The 21,789-nt window shown below is 39.3% G+C and overlaps 1 protein-coding gene across 3 annotated transcripts; it reads left to right on the top strand.

Moving 5' to 3' along the window:
- The first annotated feature begins 119 nt into the window (after window positions 1–119).
- Window positions 120–21,576, top strand: AZI2 (5-azacytidine induced 2). Of its 3 annotated transcripts, XM_084754925.1 has the most exons (9): window positions 121–519; window positions 6,455–6,675; window positions 8,350–8,475; window positions 8,931–9,030; window positions 9,841–9,989; window positions 13,920–14,014; window positions 17,349–17,467; window positions 19,466–19,547; window positions 19,713–19,851. In XM_084754925.1, exons 1-8 carry the CDS (start codon window positions 417–419, stop codon window positions 19,525–19,527), a joined length of 975 nt encoding a protein of 324 aa, XP_084611051.1. In that variant the 5' UTR covers window positions 121–416; the 3' UTR covers window positions 19,528–19,547; window positions 19,713–19,851. The 3 variants fall into 3 exon arrangements, with proteins under 3 accessions (XP_084611050.1, XP_084611051.1, XP_084611049.1); XM_084754924.1 differs by lacking the exon at window positions 19,466–19,547 and having other exon boundaries at window positions 120–437; window positions 19,713–21,576; XM_084754923.1 differs by lacking the exon at window positions 19,466–19,547 and having other exon boundaries at window positions 122–519; window positions 19,713–21,576.
- The last annotated feature ends 213 nt before the right edge of the window (window positions 21,577–21,789 follow it).

Genomic DNA, 21,789 nt, shown 5'->3' with positions numbered 1-21,789 from the left:
CCCGCCGCGGAGACTCACGGGACCCGTAGTACGCCCCGCCCCCGCTAGAGCGCCTACTAGCGGCGCCCTAAAGCTCCCTCAGGTCCGGCTTCCGGTTTCGTCGTGCTGCGCTGGCGCACTGCCTGTGAACAGCGCCCGGCACCTTTGTGGGCAGCGAGGCGTTCGCGGACCCTTCTAGAACCTTCTCCGCCCCGCCGTCCCCGAGGAGGGAGGCCCCGGGGCTGGCGCGCGTGCTGCTGGGTAACGGGCCTGCCCTGGCGGCCCCGGGCCGCTCCTGCTTGGCTCATCTGTGACCTCCAGGGCCCCTGATCCTGGCCCGCGGGAGCCGCGGCCGAAGACATGGGACTCCCTCGGAGCACCTGTGACGGCCACCTTGCCGGGGGAAGCGACGGTGTCTTCGAGGAAACCGGAAGCCCATGGTGACCCCTGGCGACCCGGTTTGTTTTCAGTGGGTTTCCAAACACTGGGGAAGCGAAACCCGGTGGCCTTGGGGACGGCCCTACGTAGCCAGGGCTCAGGGTGAGTGGATCGCTCGCGCTCGCCTGGAGGGTGCAGACAGCCAGGACCGGCCTGGTGGTGGCTGTCGCCAGGCCAGACGCGTCCCCGGCGCCCCTCTGCGGTCCCTCGCCCCTGCCATCCCCACAGCCTCCCTGCTCCGGGATCGCTCAAGTGCTCTTCCGTGCTCTGATTCACTGGGAACGCTTTCAGTTTTATTTCCTGCACTGAGATGGCGTTTATATCAGAAAGGCAAAGAGGGACATGGGTAGTGTCTGTGGCGTCTGGGCAGTAGCCGCCAGTCTTACTTGTTCAGCCCTGTGTCTCGGCTGTGTGGCAAGGAAGGTCCTGGTCATGAGGAATGCCAATGCTCAAAAGTGAGATAAAATACCAATGGAAGCTACTAAAAATCATAACACAAATTGCTCAGAGCAAAGTATTGTGTGATGATCAAAAACATTGGCGACCTGGGGTTGAAATTGACCTCTATTCTTTAAATACAGAAGACAACACACACACACACATTTGAATTTTAAGTTGAGCTGAAGAACATGCTAAAGCATAGTTCCATTTCTAGTTCTCAGAAAATAAGTTCACGTCATCCAGTCCGTGGTGATCACTCCATCTTCTTAAATTGGGAGATTGGGACTGTTCGCTGAATAGCTGCAAAATGCTGAATGCCCTAAGGTTTGTAAGTGGTCGTTTTCATGCAAATGTAGTAGTTTAATATCTAAAAGCCAGCAAGCTGTCGTGGGACATGGCAATGGATTAGATCAAAAGCACTGGATGTAAGCATTGACTTTTCCATTTATCCACTTAACACGCATAAAAGGTTAAGTCTCTTGCTTTCTCCCGTCCCCCTTTCCTGAAGTACAGTGCTAACTTGCTTTCTAAGGCACCCAGATACAGTTTCTAAGACCTGTGCTGGCTCTGAAGTTGGCAACCTATTTGCATGTTTAATTACTTCACCTGTAAATTGAGGCATGCTTACCCATCTCACTGCTTTTACATTGATTTAATGAGTTCTTAAGAACTACCTCGTCTCTTCAGAGGTGAAACACAAGTAGGGAATGGTGGCGCTTTGCCTTTAGGAATCCCAGCACTATGGAGACAGGCAGACTAATGTCTGAGTTCCGGGTTAGCCTCTGCTACACAGAGAGACATCTTCAAGTAAAAAATAAGGTGAATCACACAGTGTCTAGTATGTAAGCGCCTACCAGAAGTGCTTCATTAATGGTAACACAGAGCACTGCCACGATTGCTGAGTAAAATAGTAAGATTAAAAAGTACAAAAAACTGAATAGTATCAGCATAACTTTAAAATGGCACTTATATTCCAAATTAAAGTTGTTTTTCATTGCCAGGAAATAATTATTAGTAACATTTAACGTAGGTGTTTGCTTGCATTGAGATACGTTCTTTTAGAGAAGGAATGAAAAAAAAAAGATACTCTTTGTACTGTGCTGCTGTACTTGAGTCTTAGTGTTCCTTAGCCATAGAAACTGATCTCTAGACTTACTGCAGCTTGTGAGTCAAGATCACAAAAGCGAAAGTGGCATTTTTCATATTACATACCTGATGTTGATATGGACACTTAATGAATCACAGAGCATTTGGTTGCTGAGGCACATGGATTTAAGTGTTGGCATCCCTTTTGAAAGGGCACTTACAAATCCCTTTAAAGAAGCAGAAGCTATTCCTGCCCCTAATTATTTAAAGTGAAAAAAAGAAAAGGAAAAACTTAGTATTCCTGGTTCTCTGTAAGCTTTACTCTTTTCCCCCCCACTATTTCATAACTGAACTTTATGAAGTGGGCTCTTGAGTATCCTGGTTTTCAGAGATAGAAAGCCAGTGGAATTTCTAAACAAGATTCACCTCAGAAAGTAAAACACAATACACCTTAATTCAAAGCCCAGCTCTGTCACATGCCACAGGTGTGGGTAGACACAAATACACGCACCTCTTTAAGCCTTAGTTTCCCAAATGTGATGTTGACAGTGCCTTTCTTGCCAAGTTTGGTGTAGATAAGAGGTATTTAACTTACCCAGTTCCTGGTGTAACTGTGAGTTTCTTTGTTCAGGTTCCCATTCTGTGTTTGTATTAAAATTTTGCCTTTACAGTGCATGGAGATGGAGTCTTAGTGAATGACACAATCCAACTCTTTCATGCATACGTGAAAATCAAGATTCAGAGAGCTGAAGTGAACTAGTGTGTAACCAAGGTGGCAGATCATAGCTAGAATTTGAGTTTCTGAAAACCAGACCATGCACCATAGACTTCTGCCTTGTCTAGATTCTTACTGGGAATGATTATAATTACAGCATTCAGAGTATTCTATGAAGAGCCTAGATTTGACCTGACTACCAGGTTCAACTCCCACCTCCTGCCAAATTCCCAGTACAGCCAGGTAAGGACTTCCCAATTCTAATCCGGCCCAGAACACGCAACTCAAACTTTCCCAGTCAACCCTGATACTGTCGTGGAGAGATCTGGTCAGATCTCAATCTTGGTCAGAGAAACTTCCTTTTGCAGGGGTCAACAGTCACTGGAGAGACGTGTACTGGGTCAGAGTGACAAGAGTAAGAGACTGAATGCTCAGCTCTGAATGGGACGTTTATATTAATCTCAGCACAACAAGGTGCAGAGACCATCACAACAGAGGAGGTGAAAAGACTCTAAGAGCCACAGGAAGGAGACAGTGCTGTGGAATGCTGCCTTCTGGGTACAACATGGTCTTCACCGTCGTCATCTCACTGCAGCCTTTCTTACAAGACTGTTATAGAGAACAAATATGATATTAGACTCAAGGGCTTCTCTACACTGCCTAGTTTCCATATATTTCGTTTTGGAATTATAAAAGCTTTAAGCCACAGTAACTGGGCAGATATCAACCTTCTAAGCTGTTTTGCCACTTCTCAACTACACACCCAAGTTACTTGCCATAATAGTTCCTGCCTCATTCACTTCTGTTCCATCAGTCTGTCGTCATGGCCACGTGTTCATGGTCCTTGCTGCCCCATGACTACTCTTTCTCTCCAGCTTCCTCTCCTCCTGCTACATCTTCTGCTTCCTCTTTCTCTCCCTCCTCTGCACCCCTCCAGCTTCATGGTCTCTCCCAGAACCCAAGTCCAGGAACCTAAAGTTCTCTCTGCCCAGCCCAGGCTGTCAGCTGCTTTATTAACCAATCAACTTTAAATCAGGTAGAGCCTCTTTTTCTACATATGCCACTCCATCAGTCATAGACACTACCCACCTTGTCTGACAAACTGCTGTGATGTCATTGCTGGAATTTTTCTGTTTCAGCAGTAATAGGCAGTATTATTTACCTCTATCCTATTTCTGTTTTACTTTATATTTAATTTATACTTTTATAAATTCTTTTGATCTATATTCTGACGTATGATATTGTCAAACAGATGGAATATTTATACACACACCTATCTTTGTAGCATTTGAATATTATTAATGAAATGATAAAGTTGAAATACTTCCTGAACTGCTATAATCTTCATTCAAAAATTAGGTGGCTACTAGTTGATAACATAAAATGCACTTTGCCTGTAGATGGTCAAGAACACAAATCATAATTTGAATTTTATGAATCATGTAATACACTTTAGTTCTGTTGTATCTTCATAATGATTATCAAATAAGAGTGGGACTCAAGGGCTGGAGAGATGGCTCAGTGGTTAAGAGCACTGGCTGCTTTTCCTGAGGCCTGAGTTCAATTCCCAGCAACCACATGGTGGCTCACAACCATCTGTAATGAGATCTGATACCCTCTTCTGGCCTGTGAGTGTATATGCAGATAAAGCATTCAATAAATAAATAAATAAAGGAGGGACTCAAAGTAACTTGGAATGCTTATTGTAAAGTGCAGTTTTCTGCCCAGATATTCTGATTCACATGGATTGACAGTAAAGCCACAATGAATATTCTTAACAGGACTACAAGTAATTCTAGGCAGTAAGTCTCCACTTTGTCAAACACAGGGTTAGACTGTCTCTGCCATCCTCTTGCTCTTGAAAAAAAAAAAACTAAACTTGTTTATAACATTCTCTGAAAAACATTACTGCTTTTATGATTGAGAGGGGCCCACTTAAACTTGTCTTTGGAGAATATGTTTATATTGGCTAAGTTTTAAAAGTGAATATAAAGCAGTTCTTGCTAGGGAGTACTCATTCAAAACATCATTGAGTCTTTCAGATAATCTTTTTTTTTTCCCTTGCTGGGAGGGGTGTCTCTTTTGTAGCAGTGGGGATTAAACCTAGGCCCTCCTATATGTTAGCAAAAAATGCTCTACCATTGAGCTTCAGCAGCAGTCCAATAATTTCCAGTGATTATATTTTCTATTAGTGAGTAGGTATGAATAAAATGGTAGATGTTTTCATTGGCTTGATCTATTTAAGTATAGTACATTTACCAGAAGAAAATCAAACTTGTAGATCAGCTGTCTAGTTTTGTAAATACATTTTATCACAGGGCTCCATACTGTAGCTAGTACAAGATTGCCTGGAACTCACTATGTAGCCCTAGCAGCCTTGAGCTGGCAGCAGTCCTTCTGCCTTAGCCTTTCAAGTGCTGCGATTACAGAATGAGCTACCTCACCCATTCTCTGAGGTCTTGATGAATGTAAGTAAGGTTTTCTAAAGAAATGTTCACTGTGGAGGGAAAATATTAGTAATTCTGGTCCTAAAATCAAACAGCCTTTGCTACACACTAATCTGACCTGGCTACATTTATGGCCCAGTTTTCTTGTCTGTAAAAAGGCGTTAATAAGATTTTATACTTCCTAGGGTAGTATAAAATGGATGTTTCTAAGCGGCGCAGTGCCAAGTAGTTCATTGGTGATTGTATAAATTGGTTTTGTATTGCCAAGGGAAATGCCTATGAATGGGCTATTTATGAAGAAAAGGAAAGCCTTTAGGTCACAATTTTAGAAGTTCAAGTCTTAAGATTTGGGCCCTAACTTTGGGCCAGCTAGCAAGGCTAAGTGGCCCATCATGGCAGGTCACTTAGGGATAAACTGCTCATATCGCAAGTTAGGAAGAGAGGTAGAGGACAGACCAGGGTCCAAGAGTCTCCTTTGTAGACATTCCTCCAGTGACCTAAGGACCTTAATGTCCCACCTCTGAAAGGTCCACAGCAGCAACATTACCACTGTGAGCACAAGACTATTCATTGTGAATATTCTTAATAATACTCTTGGTAAGTTCAAGTGCCCTGTCCGGGCTATCTTTTAAAAGGTTTTATATAACAAAGGCCAAAATTGATACCCTCTCCATCATAAAGGATCGTCTCGCTCAGTCTCCAGTTACACCTTTATCTCCTGTCATTTCCCTCCCAGCTCCTCCCTCCCCACACTTTCTCATGTCTTTAAAGGTGTTCTCCTGCTAGACGTTAGCAGACTGCAAAGGTCTAAGTGTGGTGGAGTCAGACTGCCCTCCTCACTTCCTGGAGTGAGCTGACGTCATGCCAGTACCTTACTGGAAACCACCCTGTACTGCTTCACACCTATGCAGTATAGTTGTTTTTCTGGACACCTGTCCCCTATACTGCATTATGGAGGTTTTCATTTTTATCTTTGCTTAGACAGTGATTAGTGGTAAAATGATACAGAAGGGATCCAGCCCAGGGCCTGATGAATGCTTGGCAAATGATCTACTGAGCCACGCGCACAGCTTTATTTTACACTTTGCTAGAACTCTGTAGTGATGAGTTACAGGTCTAAGTGTTCTACCTATAGTTGTTTGTCATTATTTAGACTACAAAAGTAGTCATTAGTTTTCCCACTAAGTCACACAGACATTGAACCTTGGATTAGAGCCTGGGTAGCTATACTTATACCAACTCTGCTGTGTTGCCTCTGAAAGAAAATAGTTTTAAAGTTGTTTTCAGTGTTTACATTGTACCCTGCTTACTAACCAAGTGTGACCCTCACACTGTTTGTTCTCCACAGCTGCCATGGACACACTAGTGGAAGATGACATCTGCATTCTGAACCATGAAAAAGCACACAGGAGAGAAGCAGTCACTCCACTCTCGGCCTACCCTGGAGAGGAGTCTGTTGCCTCACATTTTGCCCTGGTCACTGCGTATGAGGACATCAAGAAGAGACTTCAGGACTCAGAGAAAGAAAACTCCTTCCTAAAAAAGAGAATAAGGGCTTTGGAAGAAAAGGTAAGGTTTTTCTCTCTTGATTATATTTTTGACATAAAGAATTCTAAATATTTGAAAGTCAAAATATTTTCTAATCTGTCTTCCAAGAATAAGTAAGAATTTCTAAATTCCTCTGCATTAAACTAACTATACTGCATCAGCCATGCCGCATTCTCAGTGATACATAAAGGTTTTGTGGTCCAGATTTTTCTTTTCCTTTTTTTCAGATTGCCTACTGTCTTTGCAATGGGTTACCAGTTTTTTTCCTTACTTTTTTGCTTTGTTTGATTTTGTTTTGTTTTTCATTTGTTTGTGAGGCACACCTGCATATATTTAAAAGTCCAGATGTCAACCTCAGGAAGTTTTCTTCAGAAGCACCTTCTGGTTTAAGACAGGATCTCACACTAGGTCATAGGGCTTATTAATTGGACTCGGTTGCCTGGCTAGGAAGCCTCAGGGATCTTCAGGTCCCTATGTCCCTATTACTGGGGTACAAGTACACATTACCACACCTGGTTTTGATGTGAGGATTGAACTCAGGGGTTGCAACAAGCAGTTTACCAACTTATCTGTCAGCCAGCCCCATATATGTACAAAACTTAGAATTTCCAAGTCGGTTCAAAAGAATGAGATACCAACCAGTAAAGGAACCTGTCAGAGGGGGCCGTCTCTGATACTGCTTCACTGTGTTTAACGAGCTCTTCACTAGGACTGAAACCTTCACTTCTGCGTTCTTTTTTATTTGTTTCACAGAGTAGAAATAACATTTTGAGCTAATAATGACATGTATTTCTCCATTCTGAGTGTTGCATTTCTGAATTCTATATACATAGCTAAAATACAGTCTAAATAATCAGATTTAGCTCATTTTATATGTTCACATTTTTTCTTGGTTGCCCCTTTATTTATGGCATTTCAGGGTTTTAATTAGTTTATATTTCTTCAACTCAAATTTTTATTTATATCTTACAAAAACAAGAGCTTCCACAAATGTAAAAGAAATGAGTTTTTATCAAAGAAAGAAAATTTCCTGTACTTAAAACCTTGAGGATGGGGATTGGTAGAATTTAATTTGTTTGTTGGAATGGTAAAACAAGGAAAGTTGTTTATTAATATTGTCATAATTTCTTCTCATTAAGTTTAACTTACTAAGAAAATTCTCATATATTGGGAAAAATTACTAATAGTGACACTTTTAAAATTAGATAGAAACATGGAATTTAGTTCATAGTTAACATACAAAATCTGTACTTTGTGATCATCAATCCTATTAATTGCTGGAATAATGCAGGGTTTAACGAAGTGGCATGTCTATTCCTTAAGGAGTTAACTAAGTCTGATTGGATACGTTTCTGATATTAGATACTGTAGACTTGGAAAATACTCAAACATGTCACAAGACAATATACTGAACTGCAGTGTGATGACTTAAGTCTATTACAAAGCAGATAGTACAGAGCACAGGTGACTGATGAGTTTGTGTGTGTGTGTGTGTGTGTGTTTGTTTGTTTGTTTGTTTACTGTCTGTCTTCGTAATGAAGACTGTGTGGCAATAAATATTCACTTAATTATAGGGAAAAGCAGGCTTTATCCTTGCGCTACAGTGGTTAGGATAAGATGGAGAGCCATCTGAAGGTGGACGTTCTCAGTTCTACACAACACTCGCTGAGGATTTCTCCCCTAATTTCATCCTAGCTTGTTGGAGCTCGAGCAGATGAAGAAACCAGTCCTGTGGGACGAGAGCAAGTGAATAAGGCCTATCATGCATACCGAGAGGTCTGCATTGACAGAGACAATTTGAAGAACAAATTGGAAAAAATAGTAAGTTGATTTGAAAATACTACTTTATATTTTAATTGTTTGTCTTACAAGAGGTTTAGAATTAAGGGGTTAAACAATTGTTAATTAAAATATAGAGACTCATGGCATATGGAAAATTTTAATAATTATATTTTCCACTAATATACAAAAGCAAATACTTAGTATTTAATGATGTTAAGGACTTAAAGCCATGTCAGCGCCACTGACTTACTTTGAAAATGTCATGGCGAGGTTGGATTACTACTCATTGTGGGTTTTGGTTTGTTTCACTTTTAACCCAGTGAGCAGTGATGTCCTAAGGAAGAAACAAAACCATTAGTAAGAATCAGGGCTCCTTTCTCCATCTTGCTTTTAAAAAGTAGAATGAGGTTTATTCAATATTGACCTAAAAATTAAGATATGACAAACCTAGAGATTTTATTGACTGTAATTTGGCATTTTCCCTACTTAACTAGAATAAAGACAACTCTGAATCTTTGAAAGTATTGAATGAACAGCTACAGTCTAAAGAAGTAGAACTTCTGCAGCTCAGAACAGAGGTGGAAACTCAGCAGGGTATGCCACTTACTTGTTATGAATATTCTAATAGAATTAATCAATCTTTCCATTTATGTGACATCTATAATCAGTTTCCTGTATCTGTATGATAAAGCCTTAATTTTTTCTGTTCTTTTTAATACAGTACACTGTTAAACTTTTCTTTAGCTAAAAATTTTATTTTTCCTAACAGAAGATGTGATGTTTTTATTAAAGGGGTAATGTGTGATGAAATAGAGGAGAAACAACATAAAACCTCATCTCCACTAAAACTCTTACCCACTGTGTCTCCTGACCTTATCTTTCATACTAAACTTTTGCCCACAGCTAAACACACTGTCATGGGGTAGCTTCAATCACTGTTAATTTTTTTCTTCCTTCAAATTAATAAAATCTACAGATGAGATGCTCAAATTGAAAGTTTTTCTGTGAGTTATAGACTATAGTCTTGTTCCCGTCAACAGTCCCATGAGATAAGTAGACGAATCAGCTATGGCGAGGCCTTTTAATAGAGAATTGACGTGAGATCTTTCCAAGGCACTGGTTGGGGCTTTTTGGAGATGGAGAAATGAAGGAAGGAAGGACTAAGTCAGAGATGAAGTAGGGTCCAGCTGTATTGTTTCCATAGTCGATGTTTATGAGTAAAATTGTTTTGACATGCATTGTAGACCTTAAGTCAAATTTCAAACTTTAATGAAGTACATGACATTGAGCCTTAGTATTTTTGCATGTTTGTACTAGTTATTTATTGACATTTGCTAGTGTCTCCTAGGAACTGTGACTGGTGTAAAAAGCACAGATCTTTGTTTTGTTGTCTGTCCTTCCTAGTGATGAGGAATTTAAACCCACCCTCATCCAGCTGGGAGGTGGAAAAGCTCAGCTATGACTTGAAGATCCATGGTTTAGAACAAGAGCTGGAACTAAAGAGGAAAGAATGCAACGACCTCAGAATGGAGCTACAGAAAGCTAAACAGACGGTACCTGAACACTATTAAATTGAGAACATCTGTGTACTTTGTGATCCTATATAGGGTTTGTAACTAAATACTAAATCATAAATTCATTATAAACATAGAACATTCTCATTTCCTGAAAAATTCATGTTTATCTTGTAATCATTGCTGCTAATATTTCATGTACCCTATACGTTCACTCTCACACCAGAATATAGTTTTAAGACTTGATTTAAAATGTATATTGTGTTATGTCTCAATTACTTTTCTGTTTTTATGACAAAACATCATGACCAAGGCAATTTATAAGAGAAAGCATTTAATTTGGGCTTACGGTTTCAGAAGGTTTGAGTCCATGATTGTCGTGTTTGGGAACATGGCAGTGGGCAGGCAGGCCTAGTGCTGGAGCAGTAGCTGAGAGTTTACATTTGATTCACAAGTACAAGGTAGAACCTACTGGAAATGTGGTGGGCTTGTTAAGCTTCAGAACCTACCCCTCGGGGGCACACCTCCTCCAACAAGGCCACACCTCCCAGTCCTTCCCAGAGAGTTCTACCCACTGCAGACTGAGCATGCAAATACATGAGCCTATGGGGACATTCACAGTGACACCACCGCAGGTTATTTTCATTATTTCTCAACCTTCCTTTCTTTCTGGTTCCTCTTGTTTTGAATGTGTCTGAATTTTTTAAAGAGAACTTAGTTTTAACTTTTCCATTTATTTAATGTATCAATTTGGTTAGTTTAGACACAAGAGACAACATTATAGAATTCTTTAAAAAACAACAAACTTGTCATTAACAAAGGAAGCCTGACATAGCCTGTTTCTTTTCAGAAGACTGATTTTTTTAGCCAGCTTGAGAATGAATTAGGAAAATCAGCAACAAAAACATCTGCAAAATGTGCCACAGCGTGATTAGCCTGATGTCACCCATTCACACAGACTGCCTCTCGGTTCCTCTCTGTCTGTTTACCACCACTCTACTCTGGATTTAAAAGAAAAAAGAAAAAAAGCTGAGCTTTCAGATGAAGGGGGAGTATGAGAACGTGGCACCAAAATATTTTATAGTCATGTAATTTAACCTAGTTATAACAGGAACGTAACCATTTGCCCATCAAAGCCTTGCACTTCCATGTCCCTCTGGAAGCCACCATCTGAAAGTGGAGCCACTTGCCATCCTCTTACTGGCCAGGATTGTGTACCTATATCCCAGACAACTCAAATGCGTTTATACTTTTCTCTAATGTAGTCTTTATCAGTGTGTAAGAATACCACAGCAATCTGCTCCCATCTTTCTAATTCACCTGCACTGGAAACCCATATTAGAAACCCTGGACCTCATAAAAGAAAACACCACAAAAATTGCTGTCTGGTTGGGCTAAAGCCTAAGTGATTTTTGTTTCTTTGTTACTTGACTGCAGAACTCCACTCCCTGTCTTCAAGCGTGTAGGTGGCCACACACCACCATTTCTTCAGACTTCCAGTATCCTATTCCATAAGCCCAGTTAACATAGACACCAACAAAATAGCTGTTTGCACGAAAAGATTTGTGCTGCAAAGTTCTGAGTAACTGTCAATGTACATACTCTTCTTGAAATAACGGTACCTTTTATATATATAATGTAGTTTACATTTTTTATATGTTTACATTTTATGCATAGAATATTTCACTGTAGAGTGAGAAACAGTACAATTTGATTATGGGAATCTATTTCATCAGAGAGAGAGAGAGAGAGAGAGAGAGAGAGAGAGAGTGTGTGTGTGTGTGTGTGTGTGTGTGTGTGTGTTGTTTGTTTTTTGTTGTTGTTGGGTTGTTGTAGTTTATTTTTGGGGGGGAAGAGGGGTTTGAGACAAGATTGCTTTGTCCTAGACTTGCTTTGTAGACCAGGCTGGCCTTGAACTCACAGCAATCCACCTGCCTCTGCCTCCCTGTGTGTTGGGATTTCATCATTGTGGTTTTTATTAAATTTGAAAATTAGGACTGTCATTTAACTTTCAGGGAATTTAATTCTATGGACGTTAAGTGCTTCTCCTTTCATAAACATTGTGAGGGCCTGTGTAAAGAGTATCTGGACAGAGTATATTCAGTACATCTTTAAAGCGAACACACTTGTTTAGAGCAGTCCAGAAAGGTGGTGCTGCTGGATGTGTCTGGGAGTGGAGGGGATGGAGGGCCAAGTTGTGGTTCTTACTACTTACTCTTTTCCACTAGGTGGTGCTAGGGAGTAATTATGCTTTTAGTGTAGGGCTATCATAGGCCAGCCGTTCATAGAAGCAGATTATTGGAAGAACCATCAGTTTAAACTTAAGAGTTTTATGTGACATAAGGGAGGAACATAGAAAGAGTGAGAAAACTGAATACTATCTACTGTTATAACCATGTATTACTGATAGCAGGAGGCTGAGAAATGCCCACAGTAGATACTAAGAAACAAACTAAAAAGAATTACAATGGCATTTTTTTCAAGGTTTCTAAGTTAAAGCCATGGTGTTTTACATACTCTTAGATCTGGTTAGAAGTCTGTGTTCATATTAATAATTCATCTGGATCTACTCCGGCCATATTTTAAAATACTAAGACATTACCTTGTATACTGGAGTGTGTAGCAGCATCCCTTATGGTCATATTAGTAGCATTCTGGTTTTGACTATTAGCAAACTTGTCTGCTAACGTTATTGTTGGTAGTGTCCGCATTGCAGAGGCATTTCTGCCAGGCTTTTCCAAGTCCGTATCTTAGCCTTTTACATTCAGATTGATTGATTTTGAGAGTTCAAACTCAGCCCAAGTGGTGTAAGAAACAGTGACTCAAGGTAAATAGCCCGGTCCTGGTGTTGTGCAGTGCATGTCCAGGGAAGCTGCAATGCAGGCCCTGTAGAACCTGAGTCAACTCTAAGGTACGGCCTTCAGCACAGGGTGGCCTGCTTACTTGCCGGGAGGAATTTTTATATGTTGGGGACAATCCTTTGAGGACTTATATTTTTGATGATTTACATTAGGCTTTTCTGAACTATCAGTAGGTGTAAAACATTTTCTTATTCTAGCAAGATTTATTTTCATAGTTGGCTTTTAAGAGATTTCTAAAGGTGGCCTGGATAACTTTGGAAAACAGTAAAGAACAGTACCGAAGATGCCTAGAGGGTAGTTTTTAAAGCACAATATTACTCTCTAGCCCGGGTTGGCCCAGAACTCACCCTATAGCCCAGGCTGTCCTGACTTGTGGCAGTCCTCCTCAGTCTCCCACTTATTGTGATTAGGGGAGTGGTTCTATCTCCAGGTAATTTATTTATTTAGGTAATTTATTTAGGTAATTTATTTATTTAGGTAATTTATTTAGGTAATGCTGAATAGTAAAATTTAGTTTTTTCAGCTTATACCAGCAGTTTCTACTTGTAGAGTCATCCTTACCTGTGAGATTAGTGCTACAGACTCTTAAGTAAGGCTGCATTGTGAGCAGGTGTGATACAAAAGATCTTGACTATATTAGATGTAAAAGTGTCTTTTACAGGTATGGGGGTGGCTTTTTTGTTTTGTTTTGTGATTTGAGGGAGTTGTTTTTGTCACAAAATATAAACAACTAAAAAGTGGATGTGGGGACTTTAAGAAGTTCTTGCCAAGGCCACACCTTGCAATAAACTTCCATTTCCCCCTGGAATTCATGCAGATGTACTTTAAACAGTAATATGATGGATATGTTCAAAATGTTTTATGGGACTCCAAACTTGTGAGAACATGTTTTAAAGGAAAATTGAAAGTGTGAGCACTCCACATAACTGAAAGTAATTTAGACACTGCAGTGATAGGTGGCAGTGTTTCCTTAAAATTGAGTCTGAAATCTAGTCTTATACTTAATACAATTGTAGATATTGTCCAAGAATGTTGAAACATCTGTAATAAATGAAGATCTGAAAACACTGAAATAACTCCTGTCTTTTCCTTTTTAAACACATGACAGGGTCCATCTCAGGAAGACTTTCTGCAGGACAGAGATGTCATGAAGCTGAGCTTGTCCAGGGAGGAGCATGCTCCACACCAGGGCCTTCTCCACAGGTCTCCTGCACACTTACACCTTTCTGATGTGGTTTAACTTTAGGAGCAGCAAATACTCTGCCTGCAGCTGTAATCTCTGGTTATTGTATATTTATATATATAAAAAAATGATTTAACAGTTACTTACCAGCAGTCTTAACCTGATTTGCTATGCCATCCTGTCAAAAATATTTGAAAGACATTTGTTTTAGAGATATCACAGTTGTCAAGGTGTGCACATCTTCTAGTTCTGTAACAAGTCACGTGTTTTTATTTTAGTTCCTTCAAAGCAGTGGTTCTCAGCTTCCTAATTCTGCGAACCTTTAATACAGTTCCTCATGTTGTGGGGTGACCCCCAACCATAAAATTATTTTGTTGGTAATTCATAACTGAAATTTTGCTACTGTTATGAATTGTAAAGTAAATATGATATGCAGGATATCTGATGTCAGAACCACCGCTTTAAGGGAATATAGTAATTTTTCAAATGCTAAAGAAAATGATGTCTGAAGTGGAATCATAGATAAGTAGATTTTTCTTTCGTGAGCAGCATTCATTTCTTTTACAAAAAGGTTGATACATAGCATCAGTCAAGAAGACTTCACAGTACTCTCTAAACAGGACATGTAATGCTTTCTCAAGATTCAAAAAAATCCCACAACAAAGTATGAAAATGTGTGCTGGTACTGAGCACATCTGTGTGGGCATCACTCGCAGCAATGATGAGGTATGGGTATAGTGACAGTGCCATGAGACAGCATCCTCCCTAAGATGGCAGTGTGGTCAGTACGAGGGGACTGCTAACAGTTTTGAAAAAGCAACTTTGTGTGACTTTTGAACTTGTCTCCAATGTGCAAGATGTGATGTCCCGTTGTCCTGGTTCCTCTGATGAAACACCATGACCACAAAGCAAGTTGGGGAGAAAAGGGTTTGTTTGGTCTACATTTCCTTATTGTTCTTCGTCATTAAAGAAAGTCAAAACAGGAACTCAAACAGGGCAGAATCCTAAAGGCAGGAGCTTACTGGTTTGCTTCCCATGGCTTGCTCAGCGTGCTTCCTTCTTAGAACTCAGGACCCAGGGATGGTCCCACCACGGTGGTCTGGGCCCTCTCACACCAACCACTAATTAAGAAAATACCCTACAGGCTTACCTACAGCCCAGCCTTACAGAGGCATTTTCTCAATTGAGTTTCTTTTCTTTCCAATGATAGCAGCTTGTGTCAAGTTGACATAACACCATCCAGCACAGCCATCTTGCCAGGCTGGTGTGAGAATATGGGTATCATGCCTGACACATAGTGGGTGGTCAGATCGTGCCTGACAGACACATAGTGGGTGGTCAGATCGTGCCTGACACATAATGGGTGGTCAGCCATAATTATTGCTTTCTCAGGGCTCACAGTTGGATTAGGATCATTTTAGTACTCAAGAAACTGCTGTAAGAGTTGTTTGGAGCCAACCATATATATGAAATATATTTTATGTCATTTAAAACAAGTTTAGGTTTACACTCCCACTTAAGAAAGGAGGGTAAAGTGGTTGGTATGTGTGAACTGCGTTGAGTTGATGGGGATGGGGGTGCAGGAGCCCATGGGAGCCAGAGGAGGGTATTAGATCCCTGGAGCTGGAGTTACAGGAGTTGGGTGCTAGGAACTGAATCCCATCCTTTGCAAGAGCAGAGTCCAGTCTTGAACTACTGAGCCATTTTTCCTGCCCAATTGCAGGTGTTTTTAAATCTGTAAGTGACACTAAGAGCAAAGGACAAAAAGATAATTTTGACGATGTAGTTTTGTCTTACCTTAAATCTTAAACAATCTTCATTAAATTGAACTTTTAAAATGCACGTTAGGTGCTGATACTACTGCCTTTATAATCGTATCTTACTTGACTTAGCTAGCTATTTCGAGTGACCACATGCAGTTGGTGTTTGAGCACCCAAGTAGTCCTATGAGTAGTTCCTTTTTTGTAAGTCAAGTATAGATTCACCATTTTATAACAATAATAAACTATTTACAAACTTCATTCATCCCCGTGCGCCTGAATTACCATATGTACAGTGCTTCCACTTGCTGCTTTATAATTTGAGTGACCTTTTGAAAAACATTGAATGCTCAGAATTGTATCATGAAACCAGCAATTTTCTTCACACTGAAAACCAGCTTAATTATGAAAAAGTCATTGTAAAAAGCATCTCCAGCGTTTACTGGGTCTGAAGTAGAGCTGGCTAAATACACCAAAGTATTTAAAATACTTCCTTTATCTCCAAAGCAATATAGTTTGCTGTACTGTTTATAACAGTTACAGTCCAAATAGGGTAGAAATACTTTCAAAAGGTAAAATTTTACCTCATAATTTAACCTACTTGTTTTTAAATATTTATTGCTTCTGTAATTTAATACTAGATTCAGATTTCAGGGTTACCCCTTTGAAGTTTGAATTTTATTTTTTGGATAGGTTAGAAACTGAAGCATGAGGTAGCATGTTTAGTTTCATTTCCATACTACTTAGTTCTCTGACAACAGTGGGGGTTCTAATACTATGAAGTCACTTCTTATATTGACTATTTCATGGATTACTGCACAGCAGAACAGCAAAATGTGCTGAAGACTTCAGTTCATTTAGTTGACAACTAAGAACCTACAGAAAATCATGAGCCTGAGAGGATTTAATGGAAAATAAAAGCTTTTAAAATTAGATATAAAAAGTTTCAGATTCTGAGGTAAAATCCTTTTAATTATAAAACTATGGAAAGGCATTTGGAAGTTTTGTTCCCTGTAATCTGCTTTTCTAGCTACTGCTTCGTTATGAAGAAATCATGTGACTCCTCCTGACTTGCGCTGTCATGTCACATTGGTTTAGAACCAACAGTATGAGACAGCCCAGTCAGACATAAAAAATGGAATGCATGAAACCTCAATTTTGTCTTAATGTGGTCTTGGGTGTCTCCTCATCACTTCATTTCACAGTGTCAGAACAATCCAGAGTTAAAGACAAATTCAAAGACTACATGAATGAGTGCAATTTTATTCTTGACCAGATTGACAAAGGAAGAACATATTCCTTACTAGTTACTAATTAATAGTAACAGTACTGTACATTATTGGCTAAAAGCAACCCTTGGTTCTGAGAAGAGCCAGTAAAAAATTCGCAGTATTTATCACAATCTGCTTAATATAGTAGTTACTGTTTGAAATCAGGGCAGTGTTATCCCTAGGTTTTCACTTATAACATTCCAATTAAATACCTTTTAGTTTCATTGATACTGTCATAAAAAATAAACTGGCTTGTTTGTACAGTTATTCCCCTTTACCCACAAAAAGGGCCAGTATAACTTGTTTTTAAAATTCCATTTCAGTGATAATATGCAACACGCATACTGGGAACTGAAGAGGGAGATGTCTAACTTACATCTGGTGACTGAAGTGCAAGCAGAACTACTAAGAAAACTGAAAACCTCAGCTGCAATCAAGAAAGGCAAGTCACTGCTAGCGGGAAATGCTGACTCCAGCCACACTGTGTGAAGAACAGCTAGCTGCTCTATCTTATCCAACTCTTAGAGATGACGTTGATAAGCCAGGCTGTGTGCAGTGTATCCGCTCGCTGCTTTGGCTTGGGTCTCTAGCTGGTCAGCGTCACACATAAGGTGTTGCTGGTGGTTTTTCTTCAGCGCTGTGTTCTTTTCCCCTTGTGGCTTTTCTCAGCCAAGTGTTGCTTGTGTGTGTAAGGCCAAGGTGTTAGGTTTGTGCTAGGGGGCCTTTTACCACAATAATATAGTTATATATTTAAAAAGAGCTCCAAAGTTTCATTTCAATGTGATGAAATGTACCAAAGACCTAGCTTTTTATTTTCAAAACAACAGTTCTTATTCTTTTAGTTCCTGATATCTTTATAAACTTTTCACTTCCATACAGGATAACTAAATTGAAAGCAGACTCAACCCAAATTTTCCATTGATTTCTTTTTATATCCAGTGAGTTTTATGTTAGCTAGTAGGGAGTGCTTTTGTCAATGCTATTTTTATATCTTAAAAAACCGTCTGTGTGACCCTAACATTATGATACATTTACATCCAAAACATACAGTATACATTTTAATGCCTTAAATTTTACTTTTCAAAGGAATATGATTGACTTTGAAAGGTGATCAACATCTAATTTAAAATTGTTACTTGCATCTCTTACTGTCCTAAAGGAGAGCAAGAAAATTGTGTTATAAATATTCTCAGGAGTGCTTATAAGAGAAAATGTTTCACATTGGGGGAAAAATTGAAGTTCTGTGGAGTCCGGTACTGAAGAAGCCAGGCAAACGATGTGAGCAGACACAGCTGGATTTACGGCTCACCTTGCCCTCATTCCCAGTAGTCAGGGTTATGTAAGATGCCATGGGGATGGCAGAAATAAGACTTCTCCTTAAACGGGCTCAGCTGTCCATACAGCTACCTACATCATAAATAGTATGTCCCAAAGAAAATAAAGGGGAAAAGCTCTTTTCAATCCTGTGTTCCTTCTTAGTTGGCCGGAAATACAGCCTTTGGATGTCTTTATAGTATTAGTTCCTAGAACATTTCCTTGGAATGTTAAGCAGTGAGCAGTCCCTACAGCTCATTGCTTTAGTAGACAAGGTTATGGCTCACTTATCCCTAGCCTGCACATCTTTGTAATCAAGAAGAATTCATTACTTCCAGTTCCTTGGTTCTAGCCACCCACTACTCCCACTACCCAAATGTGTCAATTTGTTTCCTCTAAAACTACATGAGTTGGTTGGCCTACCAGGATGGCTCAGTTAAGAGGAAGGGCTCACTGGCAAGCTTGAAGACCTGTGTGACCTGAACTCACAGTTGTCCTCTGACCTGATGCTCGTGTGTGTGTGTGTGTGTGTGTGTGTATGTGCACGCACACATACATACACACACATAAAAAAAATTAGGTTATATGGAGCCAAGCTTTTAGATCATCCTTATTATATTTTTTATAGCTTTCAATTTTGGCAGATTGAAGAGAATAAAAGATGCTACTGTTGCCAATATGCTGGCTGGAGCTAAGTAATAACTTCATAGTAGTCTTTTCTCAGCTACTATATGTATGAAACACCTTTTTATTTACTAAGCTGACCTGCTTGTTGACCAAAGCAGAATTGTGTTTACCATTATATTTATTATAAGAAACTGAACTTATAGCTTCTATTTTAACTATTTTATCCACAAAAGCCTTTGAATGCATGTCAAAATTTCATTGACTCTTAAGAATTCACAGCTTATTTGTAAAATAAGTTACTTTTGGACCCTCTCCCATGGAGAAGTTTCAGTAAGCAAAAGAATATGTTTTAAACCTGCTAAGTCTTCATGACTTTCTTGATCTCCACTAAATATGGCCTAAAATCTTCACTAGCCACATTAAAGGTCAAGAAATTTACTTGTCTTTGCCTTGTAAAAAGGTCATACATTTTTACAACACGTCGATTCTTCATCAGCAGGACGACCCTGGCGGGAAAGGATTTCTACATCCATTTTGCAAACAAAGCAGCTGAATGAATGACCTTAAGTCAGTGTCCATAAGTAAGTTATCTCAGAACTCGGGTCTGTTAAGTATCTCCAAGTCAGTTTCAAATGATCGTACTAAATTGAAAATACTAATTTTATTGTCAGTTGCAGATCTGGTCTATAACTTGTTTACAATCTCAAATGCTAGAAGACTGACACATAGCTGTGCTTTCTTTTTAGCCTGTACCCCAGTAGGATGTGTTGAAGACCTTGGGAGAGACAGCACGAAATTGCACTTGACAAATTTCACTGCAACTTACAAAAGACATCCCCCTTTGTCACCAAATGGCAAAGCTACTTGTTATGTTCTGTCTTCCCCTTTGCCAGGAGATAGAAAGGCTTTATCAGACAAAGCAGTTCTTCCGCCATGGACAGATAACGAGAGGTTGACTCCTAATGACGGTGCAGACTTTCAGGAGCACAACTCCTATGGCAGAGACTCTCTGGAAGATAACTCCTGGGTATTCCCAAGCCCTCCTAAATCCAGTGAGGCAGCATTTGGTGAAAAGAAAGCCAAAATCTTACCTTTACCCAACATGCCACCACTGCATTACTGATCAACATAGTCAGAATTGCCTTTACAAAAGTTAACTTGATTTGATCAGGAGGACACTAACTCACTGGTTCTCTCAAGACATTGTTCAAACGTGAAGTGGACTTGATTAAAATCCTCAGAGTTCTCCAATATGTAGATCTGTACATTCTGTACAACATGATATCTGTAGTTGATTTTCCAGTATGAGAACCTTCAGTTGTACCTTTGACAAAAATTACAAAGTTTTGCTTCTTGGATAAAGAATGGAAATGGAAAATTTGACATGGTTTTATAAAAGTATGTGACCTGCCTAAATACCTATTCATTAAATAAATAGTAGTCTTTAATAAGAGAAAAACCATGTCTGCTGGTTCCAATTGTATCAAGAAGCAAATGGCAGTGTGAATAGGCTGTGCTGTTGTGACTTCCTGATGCATAAAGATTTGAAATATAATGATATAAAAGTAGGTTATTACATCTCTATGCTATTGTATTTCAAGTTTTAAGATTTAAAATAATTTTTAAGTAAAATGTTTGTGTATACAATTTTAAAGTACAATTTGAATTCTAAAACTTGAACTAATGACTATTGAAGCCAACTTTTCCCCCAATATATTCAAATCCTAAATAGTTAAAAATGATGTGGTATGTGAATAAACTATTATAACTTTAGATAAAAATCCAGTTAAAGTAGAAAGAACATTTCACAGGGCAGTCTCTTCACTGATCCATAGTGAACTCACTATATGGTCATTTTCAGCAGAACAGGTATGTGTTTTACACAGAGCAGCTTATCCACAGTTAGATATGGCATTTGAGAAAGTAACTTTTAATTAACTGTATCTAGAACTAAATTTTGTGCTGTATAATTATAAAATATCCCCAAACTTATTCTAAGTGGCCAGTCACTTGTAAATAAGTAAAGAAATAAAGAAGACGGCTTTATGTGGAGATTGGTCTAAACTCTTTCAGGGTCAAAGCATTAAAAGTATTAGTAATCATGTATTACCTGTTTGGTGTAAGAAGACTTTATCCTTCTAAGTGGCGTCTCCTATACCCTGAGTTTAAAGGGTCTCTGGCTTCTATGACTGAATACCACACATAGTCCAGCAGCGGACACTATTCTGTTGTCTCACTCACTCACTCATGCCTGCCCGTGATTAATGGAATTGATCTCAGATACTGGATTGTGTTCTGACCAATGAGCACAGCTGACTCAAGGGAGTACAGGCTCCTGCCAAGTAATACAAGGAGACCCAATATGCATAAAACAAATATGAGACTCCAGGCTGTAGCTGAAGGAACCAACTACCTGTGTAATAAGAAAGCAGAGACATTTCTCATGTGGCTGCGGAGGCTGCTGTCTTATCATCTCATGTCTAATGTAGGTTACTGGTTTGCCTTTTTTAAAACCAAGATTAGTTTTCTTTTGTAAAGAGAATCTTAATAATGTTTTGCACAATGCCAAGAAATTGTTTTAATTAAATTATTTTTGTTCTTAAAATGGAATTGGATGTGAAATACTGTCCTTGCCTATGTATATTTCCAAAGCCTGATTTTAATTTTATTTCTCAAATATACTCTGATTGGAGCAAATTTCTTGTAACCAGTAGTTACAGTTATCAAAAAGGATTGCTACAATAGTCTGATTGATGTTCTTAACAGTTGAAAGTGTTAATGACTTATATAAGACTCCTTAGCTAGAAAAAATGAACCCTAAAA

Source organism: Acomys minous (genome assembly GCF_964271855.1).
Source record: "Acomys minous genome assembly, chromosome: 13".
Lineage (NCBI taxonomy): Eukaryota > Metazoa > Chordata > Mammalia > Rodentia > Muridae > Acomys > Acomys minous.
Note: the sequence above shows the minus strand (reverse complement) of the source record. Positions and strands in the feature narration are given on the sequence as shown.